This window comes from Cupressus sempervirens, chromosome 7, assembly GCF_028749045.1.
Source record: "Cupressus sempervirens isolate cs-2001-9-10 chromosome 7, ASM2874904v1, whole genome shotgun sequence".
NCBI classification, from domain to species: Eukaryota; Viridiplantae; Streptophyta; class Pinopsida; order Cupressales; family Cupressaceae; genus Cupressus; species Cupressus sempervirens.
The window spans coordinates 655350413-655361877 of NC_143124.1; the positions used below are offsets into that span (position 1 = coordinate 655350413).

General features: G+C 34.7%; 1 protein-coding gene across 1 annotated transcript; it reads right to left on the reverse strand.

The window, feature by feature from the left end:
• Positions 1–3636: 3636 nt before the first annotated feature.
• LOC149548370 (uncharacterized) lies at positions 3637–10976 on the reverse strand. The gene is made up of 8 exons (XM_089792454.1): positions 10352–10976; positions 5799–5946; positions 5555–5705; positions 5288–5413; positions 5115–5195; positions 4745–4937; positions 4335–4605; positions 3637–4245 (listed from the first exon to the last, which is right to left on the reverse strand). The coding sequence occupies exons 1-8, from the start codon at positions 10541–10543 to the stop codon at positions 4019–4021; spliced, it is 1389 nt and encodes a 462-aa protein (XP_089648580.1). The 5' UTR covers positions 10544–10976; the 3' UTR covers positions 3637–4018.
• Positions 10977–11465: the final 489 nt, after the last annotated feature.

Below are 11465 nucleotides of genomic sequence, written 5' to 3' on the forward strand. Positions count from 1 at the left end.
TTTGACTGCCACTTCAAGTTCTCTTCTACGTCAAACCATTACACATGGGATAGAATTGTTATTCCTCAACCTATATTTCCAACCTTTCCTCAAGCACAACATTCCTTTGGGGTTGTTTTGTAAGATATAAAAATTATGCAGATAGGTTTACAAACTTGTGTGTCAAACCCTAATTCTATATTGATTAAGGTCTCACCGACTCACTCTTAAATATGATCAAGTTAATTATTCATGGAAAAATACCTCATAGTTTCTATCCTCATAATCATCCCTCTCATTCTCCTATAAGGGAGATTCTTAAAAAGGCTAGAGGAAGGGTAGAGAATGTTCAAATGTACAAGAGAGACAAAATATTAGATGGATAATCTTGAGAAAGATGTAGAACCCCTTCTCAAGATATACCTTTTTCACAATCTTAATTGAGACTAAGATCTAGATTCCTATTTGGCCATGGCTCCCTACAATTCTCCTTAGGTATGTTTAGACCTTAAAATTTTAGGAACTTGAGTTGAGGATGATATATGTCATCACATATGCAAAATGATTTACAAAATATTTGCATGGAATGCATGCTGGTTGTTCATCCCCTCTAGAAATTATCATGTTAAGCATTCCCTTTAAATTCATGATTCTTATAATTCTACCTCTAATTTAAAAAAATATGTATCTCCTTCGTTTTGGTCATGTAAAACAAAATTATTTGCCAAGTTGTTGCTATTTTAGTCTAACTCTTGAACTCCTATTGGGGTTCAACTATACAATATGAAAGAGGATGTAAGACAAGTAGGATAAATCACCTCTCCTTTTCAAGATCACACATTTAAAGGGAGGATGCCCCCATGAAATCAAGAGGTAACTCAAGAATAATCATTTTGCTAATATGCAAATTTTAAATAGAAAACGACAATAAAACCAAAACTACCTATTACGAAGACTTAAATGCATCTAGAAATGAAAAAGGAAATAAGTAACTTAAAAGCAACTATATCAATATTTCTGAGATCTCGACATTATAATCTATTGGGTTGTCAAATTTGAGCTTGTTTTTAAGGGTATATATTGGAAAAACAAATTATTTCACCCAAGTATAGGTCAAAATTTCAACCTAAACATATTGTTTTTATTTGAATGTATTTGGAGTATTATATCAAATAGTTCACATGCATTGTTATTTCAAAGTCATTACAATATGGATTAACAATCTTCTAATTGATATGTAGTGTTGCAAATTGGCAGTAAGGCATGAGGCATAGTGCTCACTCTTCTAACACTCCAAATCTCCCAAACAAGAAACTCCAAATTCATCGACGTGATTTGTCTTAATATTTGTTATCTTCCTAAACAAGTTTTAAAAAACTACATAGTATGTTCTTACTAATAGAGAAAACAATGTATTAAAAAAAATCATGTACAAAGTCCTTTCTTATAAAATAGAGGCAAGTGTAGTTCCAAACTAGACTGAAGGTTTTTCTTCACCAATTATTTTCTCTCTATTGTCTGCACTCCAAATGGCAATCCAAATGGGGGGATAAATAAAATATTGACATTAGCTTTTTACCAATAAAAAGTCATTACTTATGATTTTTTTAAACATTGTTTATTTATATCAAACAAACAAGAGACCTCTCTCCACACCCACAAGGAGAGAAATGAGGATTATGGCATAGAAAAACCCACCTATACTTTCAGCTTTGAGGGTAAGAAAATAGTCTGGAGGAACTTTGAAACTCAGACTACAAAAATGGGCCTTGTGAGATAAACTATCCAGCCCAAGGTCTTGAGGGAAAATGATAGTAGAACTCATTTGGAAGAACTTATTGATCCAACCATGGTGATTCTCAGTGACAATGTCAAGGAGGTGGGGATGAATCTCCTCAACAATGCCCGGAACAGCATAGTGGACAACTTCCAATCTATCAAGTGGATTTTTTAAGAAACGGGGGAAATAAAAAATGGGTTGCAAATTTTGAAAACGAAGGAAGCGGAAGATAGGATTAGCAAAATCAACAAATTGGATATTAGGGTTACTGAGGTGGAAAAAAGAATGGAAATGATGGAGAGCTCTCTCCACAACACTGCTAACCATAGCTTCAATATTATGAAAGGCCTAAATGATAATATCAAACAGTTGCATACTATTATGGAAGTTAGCTTCAATATTATGAAAGGCTTAAATGATAATATCAAACAGTTGCATACTATTATGGAAGTTAGCACAAGAGTGAAAGATGACATGGAAAATGAGAACAACACAGTACAAAAGAGGATGTCAACCCCCTTGTTGAGTGCCCAAGCAATACAACAAAATCGAACAAAAAGAGGGACAAGGATGACTCTCCTAATGACATACAGCACATACAACTGATGATTGAAGTGACATAGACCATGGAAAAGCTGGAGCTCAAGGCAACAGAGTTGGTCAAAGATACAATGTCCTGATTGGTTCTCCTAGCTTTTCTATTTTTCTTTTGGTTTTTTGTTTGCTAAGCTTCCTTGCTCCTTCAGAGATTGTTTTATTTTGTCAAGTTCATAATGTCAATTTATCTTGTTTACTGTTTGATTTCAGGCACCCGTTAAAAACATTGTCTATTTATATATTCAGACTAATTAATGTATTATGTAATGTATTGTATGTAATTTGAATAGTAGATACATAAAATTGAACAAAGTGTTGAACATTAAAGTAATCGATTGTTTTATAGACCAAGGGCATAGAAAACGCCAAAAGAGGCTACGAGCATACTAACAACAAAGCTATTGGTCTTTATAAAGATGGACCAGAATAACAATTCCCCATACAATCATGATATTCTGGCAATTAAGCTACGAATTCAATCTTTCTAATTCAAACCAATGTCGTTCAAGTAAATATCATAATATACATTTAAATTTTATATGATGTATATAGTATTGTACGTGTCATTTTAAGTTATTAATTGATTAATATACCTAAATTAAGGACAAAATTAATTTTACAATGAGTATTCCCACCAACCAACAAAGAGAAAAAGTAAGAACTTTAGAAAATAGATGATTCATTATAGACTAAGAGATCTGTGAACGTGAATCTTTAATTCAGTACAATGATCGATTGAACTAAAACAAAAAAGTATACATCAAATGCATGCATTAGTACTCCTTGACTGTATTCCTTGCCATAGTCAGCAACCAATAATGGCCTTAATTAGATGAATGTCATAATATCTATCTATATAATGACGATAATTAGTTCAGACTTAAATTTGCACATGCAGGATCATCTTTGCATCTATGAAGCGATTCTAGCATACTTGACTGAGATCTACAGAAATAAACTTGCATGGTAAATTATTATAGATTCATCTCAACACGTTGAGCATACGTCTAAAATGGAGCTATGTCTACTTGTACGGAGTCCATGTTCATGGTCAACATCATAGGTACGCATACAGCCATTATGCTGTACATTGCAACATTTTTGTGTTCTTCAATATTGCAATTTTCATTTTTCATTTTTCATTTTTCATTGTTCGACCACATTTCCCAATTAAAATGGCATCGAATTTACCGTTTTAATCTAAAGGAGCTTCAAAGTTTTAATTAACACACCAAGACAAGGCGTGCAACTTCAACCAACAAGATGATTGACCCTGAGGATTTACACAAATTGACACTCTAAAAATACATAGCCAACAAAAATTGAGCATTACAAGAGGACAAAACTACTTGAACATGGGAAACATTACCTTAAGAACAGTTGCACATCAGAAACGGCAAGCTGTACTCAGAATACAGATTTACAGGGATAAATTCTTCTGCAGACTTTCACCACCATTATGAGTTCGGAAAAAATCGAACTTCCAGTCTATATGCCCTATTCTATTCAATCTACGCTTGATGTTCAGGGACACAAATATATGATAAATGTAAGCATGCAGCATAATTGGGTTTACATCAAGCACTTGGCATTGCTGCAATCAACTTACGACCATGTATCCTTAAACAGTCAAGCACACATTTTGCACATTTTGGGGGCACCTCAATTTGACCATACATGAACCAAACCATGCCTGTTTCCTGTGTATATTTCATTCCGCTCCTCATCATAGAAAAGGGCTGTGATGTCTTCAAGAGCTTCGTGTACAGTACTTCTGATTGCAGATGCATTTGGACGATTTCTAGGACTAATTTGAACATTTGGATCATTGGCACGAATCTTTGCAAGACACTTACCAGTTAATATGTTGCTTATATTTATGGAACCAACTGCAAATGTACCAAATACAACTGAATCATTGAAGGAGAAAACCCAGGAATGGAGACCAAATCTACAATTCTAATAAAAGAGTTCTTACCATTTTCTTCTTCATCTGAAGAATGAGGATGTGCCTTGCAGTATGAAATAATCAAATCTTGATCACTAGTAATATATATGTTATTTGTGTTACAATCTGGATGCCACAACAAATGGTCTTCAAATGATGTAACCAGCTCTCCTCGAAAATTCCATACAGCCACTGTACGATTGCGGAATGTCAAGAATAACTGATTTTCATACAGAAAAATGAAAGCTGACGGTGTCATAAACTCTGTTCTGCTTACTTCAGTCAACTGTGCATTTCGAACCTGTCAGCCACTACCACCATCAATAACTTATTTAAAGGCAAGTTGCAATCAATGGGAAGAACATACAGAGTGTCTACAAGAGAGCTAAATTAACAAACTTTGCTTGGAACAGAAGACACGTCATCACTCAAAAACTCACATCAAGTATTTGAAGGTTCTCATTTTCTTGCTTTACAAGAAGCTTCTCGTTGAACTGCTCAATGAAATCAACTTTTTTATTGCGATGTAACAGGTGATTGAATGCTTTTAAAACAGTACCATCCTCTATAGACAAGATCTTGAGAGGAACATGCCCACTAGCTCTGTCGAATATCAGCAACATAATACCTGGACTGTTAAGGAAAAGGAGAAAAAAAGGATTAGAAGAATGCACGTAATTCCAACAACGAAAAAAGTAGAAGTCCAGTTCATCCACCACAACCATGCAATGATTTCATTCCCTGAGACTATCAAATTAAAAGAACTTGAGAGCTCTGTTGACCAAATTAAATTTGAGAAACAATTCTTACCTAATCTTTATCTCTTGGACATGTTCATCTGATATTGAATACAACATTGTATAGTTCTTCAAATCAAACACCTTATAAATTCTGTTAATCATTGATACAATATCATCAGAGTTTAGGCAAAAGAAATTCAACCTAAAAGCCTTCCATTGGTTTGATTTCAATCACAAGCTTACCCATCTTGAGCAGAATAGGTTAGGACCTTTCCATTGACATCATCAAACTCCACAAATCCAGGCCACTTCAATGATTCTGACTCAAACAAAGCAAATCCTGCATCTGGTTGACCCCTCCGAATATATCTGCCAATTTTAATGTCTTTATGATTACTGAATAGATTACCAATTTATAAAGATGCAATTGAATCTAATTAGGGGTAGTTATATATAATTTTTAAATGTTCCATCAAATGCTATGACTTCACAGCCTAGAGCAAAACATACTCGATAGGTGTTGTTCTGCATTTAAGTGAACTGAAGTTATCTGAAGCATATACAGAAACTGTGATGAGTGAGTCATTGTTCTTATTATAAAAGAGGCTGCGAATCACTTCATCTGGGCTTATGTTCAAGAAACATATTTTCTTGTTTGCCTCTGTCAACACAAAACATTGTGTTAGATAACACGGAGAAACAATCACAGAGGATTCCAAAGATAAATTGGTATCTGGGTAAACACTCCACTCACCTCTGCTAAATGCTGCACAAACACCAGATTGTGCCAAAGCAAATACAATATCACGTGCTGCAACAATTTCTATTATTTTTGATCTCTTCTTTAGAAACTGCAGTTTCAAAAACCAGTGTGCCTTGGGATCATAAGTGTCAAATTCTTCCTGCAAAATGGAGAAATGATCAGTTTGGTATTTTACAAATTTAATGATTAGTTCTACTTCTACTTATCCAAGAGATATCCACCGAGTGTTTCAGCTCATGATACTACATGGGGATACAGAACAATAAACAGCAACCAAGAAAATCGCATTGGGAAACATAGTGAGAAGAATAGCAATGTAAGAGCAGAATAGGAATCGAACGGACAATCTTGACCAGCAACATGAAGGTTTTAAACTGTGTCACAGCCTTTGCAGAATTTCAAGCAAAAAGTTTGAAATTTGGCATACTTGTTTTAACCCAAATAATCATTTCATTTCACCCTGATATTTAAAAGGTCAAGGGCTTAAAGTTTTATTACATTTTAAAATGTATTTTCTAAGTTGATATGAACACAAGGTTTGGGTATGCAGGTACAGCAATATATATAAACATGTTCCAAAATCAAGTTATAAATATAAAAATAAGAGTGATACTCATCTCATATTCATCATTGCAAAAATAAAAATACTCAAGTCTCAAGTGTCTTTACACAATGAAAATTTAAATTGCAATAGACATTTCATATTAATATTTTCTTCATCAAAAGCATCATAAACAGTCTTGCATACTTAATAGTTTGTTTCTAAATATTTAAAGGCTTATTACAGAGATTCACTTGGTATATTCATACAGAAATTTGATGAGAATTTTTTTTAAAATGCATATATTATTTAGTTAGCATGCACATATTTTGGTATATTTGCTTGGGTGCCCAGGTTCACTGTAGTTTCTTTACAGGAGGACCCACAGAGGGACCAGGCACAGGAAGGATCAAGAACCTAGAAAGAAACAGTACCAGGGCCCAGGCCTAAATAGCAGTACAGGTAACCGAGTGTGTTTTCATTAAGTTTTTCAACTGTTTTTGGGATTTCTCTTGACGAAAGAACGATCACAAGCTTTGCCATTATTTTTCAGGCATCTTCGTCATCCAATTGAACATATTGATCCAATGAAAATGTAATCAGCTTCACAAGAGGATTTTTTGTTTGCATAACTCTTTTCTGAGGTTCATAATGCACTACAGAACAGGTGGACTCCCTCACATGTCCACACATCTCCAGACCCCTGCAATTATTTATGTAAGGTAAGAAACAGATCATTAAAGATTTGGGATCAGAGAGCTTGTTTAACAGCAATGACCAATTCAGGCAGTCTGATATCCATGGCCAATGATTATCCACCATTCTGCCTTACTCTGCAAGAAACAGCTGCCAGAGGCAAAAAGGGGATGTCATTTGTTTTCTTTTTTCTTAGGTCCTTTTTCCAATTTTCTTTTGCTTTTATTTTGTTTTCAAATAAAATTTAGTGCACTAAAAAATAAACTATATGGACCTGATCATTGAAGGGTATAAAACAGAAATGGAGTCCTTCTGAGAAAGATTGGATAAAAGTCAATTTGATGGGGGGCTCAAAATTCAACCCAGGTCCAAGTGGAGCCATCCATGTTATCAGAGATTGGACTTGAAATATTCTTACAGTAGGAGCAAAGAATTTGACAGAGGGAACAAATATTAAAGCGGAGCTATCCATGTTATCAGAGATTGGACTTGAAATATTCTTGTAGTAGGGGCAAAGAATTTGACAGAGGGAACAAATATTGAAGCCGTTCAGTGCCCGTCCTGGCTATTAAAAAGGCAAAGCAATTTAATGTCAAAAAACTTCACTTAGAGGGTGACTCTGGTTATTGTCACAGCAATATCAAAAGAATATTTACAAGTCTGGTACCTCAACAAAATCATAAAGATCAGATCAATGATAGCTTCTTTTGAGGGATTTAGAATGTCTCATGTGAAGAGAGAAGGGATGCAAAAGCAGATGTTATGTCAAAGATTGAATTGAAATGCAGGAAAGAGAAGCTGTCATTAAAGATTTCAGGGCAATCAAAGGAGATTGGATTGATTGGGAATTGTGAAAAAAATTTCAACTTTGTTATGAACATAATATAGTCAATGTATAGTGAAGCTAGTGGGACCGCCCCCATCCCATAGAATTTGAGAGCTAATTTCAAAATTGAATTTGAAGGATAACGTATTACCCACCACCTCCATGAATAGCCCTTAGGGATTAATGATGTCAAGATGCACTATTAATAATTGTGCATCTGACTGGTGATGGAGGTGTCGGGCAAGTCATCTGTTGGCAGCAGGTAGCATTCATCTCACATGTGGATGGAAGTTGTGCTAGACCTTGGGAGTGCATTGGAATTCATAAATAATAGAAGTGTCTAGAGTACAGATTATCATATAGAAGGTGCCAAGCAAAGCCTCAAACTGAAGCAAGACAAGTCTGGAAATTTGAGACAGTTGTTGGCAATCACTGAAGGATTGCACAATGGAGCCGAACTTTATACTTAAAACTATCAATTATTTGCTTTATCAATTTTGTATCGGACTTTTACCTGGTGAAAAAAAATACTATTACCACGTTCAAAATGTGTGCATGTGTGTCTGTGTGTGTGCGTGTGTATTCATTTATATAAACTTCATTAAGATCTGTGTGTGTGTGTGTGTATTCATTTATATATAATTTAGATTTAGATTCCATATTTAGCAAATTTGGTAGTTACAACATCTGAATTAAAAATTTCAAGTCTCTCTATAATTATGAATGTAACCTTTTTATCTGCCTTCTTCGCAATGCTTACCTATCAAAAAAATATTGTGGTTTTATTTTCATATTAAAAATCTATGAATTTATATTATAGTCAATTTGGTCATCAGTTTTTCTCTGGCAAAATTATCTTTGCCACATCTAATCTGGCTTTTATCAATGCAGAACATGAATACAAACACGAACCTTATGACATAGGTCATGAAGATATATTTGAGACTAACTGAATCATGGCAAAGATTCATGAAGCTGGGTCCAAGGCAGGCTGAGCAAGTCTACTACCTTGACTGACAGACTCAGCTGAGACTAACTGAAACTCATAAACCCCCGACTGTCAGACTTGCACGAGGAATAAAAGAAATACAACATAAATTTTAATATTGACAAAACAAAATTAAAATGCAATTCCAAATAGTGAGATAGTTTCACTCACTGTCTGATTTCAACAATATGGTGTTGACAACATGCAAAAATCTAGTAACAAACTCAATAACTACCTTAAGAGAAAAACTATGCACCCCAAAAATCTTGGAAAGCGATGCAGACCCGTCCACAAACAGCTCTTGGAAAACAATCCACAAAGACAGTAAATGAGATACTTGTGTCAATAAATAGTATCTCTTATGTCATATGCTATGTTAAAGAAAAACAAGACAACTCTCCGGGTATAATAAACTGAATAGGGACAGGTTTTTTTATCCTTTCAAAATCAGTTCAAACATAAATTCAAAATTGATAAAAAGAGTGCGACTCTCAAGGATCAATGATTAAATGAACAAGTCGGATGCTAAGAAAACTATGGAATAATAAATGTAAAACAAAGGACAAATCATATGAGTTTTTCTGATTATGGCACAATTAAGCATTTTACTAGACATAAAGTAATGACATTTAGAAGGTATACATAGCAAAAATGTGCAAAGACAAGACAAAAGAAATTTGCAAACATATAAACCAGAAGAGTGTAGAAATAATAGAATCAATTGCTCAAAAATGTCATTCTATTAGAAATTTCCAGAAATTACAACCAAAACTACTGTACACTGATACAGGTGAGATATAAAACTAAGCGGGTTGCAGCGTTCATGTAGGTCGTTGCCATAAACAGGATGAATTTGTACACCTATAGACTTACATTTTTCGGGAATGCTATAACCCAATGCACTTACAAAATCTATAACATGGCCATATATTGACTAAAATTATGTTAAATTATCGAGTCTCCTTAGCTTATAGCTAAGATAACTATAACAAAATAGAACATTTAAACGTTTATTGTTACAGATGCACTGTGGTGACAAAAGATATTTTGTATCCCTCCTTCGTAATTACGGTAAAACCAAACAACTGAAGGCCTTGTGAATCAATGAATTGAGGCTAATAAATTCAAAAGTATTGATTTGAGAAAATCGTATATTTTATTTTCATACCTAACTCAATTTCAACAAAAAAAAAGACCTTTCGAATATGTAATGTCAAATAGGTAAAAACGGAGGATCTTTAAAGCTTCCACAAAGACTGCAAAATTCTTCCAAAATACTCCAAATTGTGACCAATCATTGGTGGTTACGTACAAATATCACGTTCAACACTGAAAATATAACTAGAACGATAGTAAAGAAGTAGGCAACCATAAAACGTTATCAACCATGTAATTTTTAATGCTCCCACAAAAGAAAAGAAACGAAATCAGGAGGCAAAAAGAATCAAACCCTACGTCAATATTGATACCACGGACATTAAATAAACCCTAACCTGCAACTGAAAATTTCGAAACTTTTCCTGCGCGTTGGAAATATTGAAAGCTCTATTTCCGCTGGTTCCGATCTCCCGTCTCTGAAGCTTCCGCACGCAGTTTGTAGTATCACCAATACGCTGCCGTTTTCCAGCCACAACCCGCCGTCCACTGCAGGGCCGAGGACTAGCCGCAATCTTCCTCGCCTCCATCTGCCCAAATAAACCTGCTCCGGCCTCTCAAGCAGAAACACCGTTACCTAAAATACCTGCTTCTCGCCATGTAAGAGAAGAAAAAACCCTAATTCTTCAACTTGAAATTGAAAAATCATCTGGCCACGCTACAAAATTCGTAATTACACCTAAATCCCCCTCTACAACACTCCTGATTCCGTGACGCGCTGCTGAAAGGCAACATAGTCTCTGAAAAGGCAAACCCTAATACAGAAGAATGTTAAAATTCGAATCTTTGGACATCATCACAGAACGTAAAAACCTCTTGTGTTTCTGCAGAACGCGCAACAAGATGTGGCAGAATGAACTGGGAATGGAATGGAGAGAGAAGATCCACGGAGCCGTTCACGACATCCGGGAGTTTTTCCTACCCTGCAATATCACACATAAAAGGAAAGTCCCAGACTCCGTTAGGTGACGGGAAAACAGCGAGTGTTGGGTTATAGAATGTATTTGAATGTCGCTTTCGAATCCGACTCAGATTTCGAAAATGAAGCTGCCTAACGGACGTCAGTCTGAGTTGACGGACGGTAGCGGAAATTTCAAAAATGCACGGTGTTGCTTGGCCGTCTCCTCTTTTCAGAAACTTCTTTTGAAAATCTGAACGTTGAACTGCACACTCTCATTTTACTCAGTTTTTAATTGATTGGATTTTAAGTTGAGGTATTTTTTTATTTCACTCGTTATTATTTTTATTTTATATATGTTAAGGTTTTCTTTAATTGTCTTTACGTAGATTTGGTAGATAAAGTTTCTAATGTTGTGTTTGAATTTTCTTTTCTGAATTAATTTTGTGTTTGAATGTATGCTATGAATGGTTAGTATTGTCAAAAAAATTTATATTAATTTTTTAAAATTTGTTCACTATCTTTTTGTTTAGCATTGTTTAATTGATTAGATT

Coding starts and splice junctions, on each gene's coding strand:
- LOC149548370 (XM_089792454.1), bottom strand. CDS start 10,543: ATGGAGGCGAGGAAGATTGCGGCTAGTCCTCGGCCCTGCAGTGGACGG. Junction 5,706..5,798: donor TTGTGCAGCATTTAGCAGAG/GTGAGTGGAGTG, acceptor TTGTGTTGACAG/AGGCAAACAAGAAAATATGT. Junction 4,606..4,744: donor AGAACCTTCAAATACTTGAT/GTGAGTTTTTGA, acceptor AGTGGCTGACAG/GTTCGAAATGCACAGTTGAC.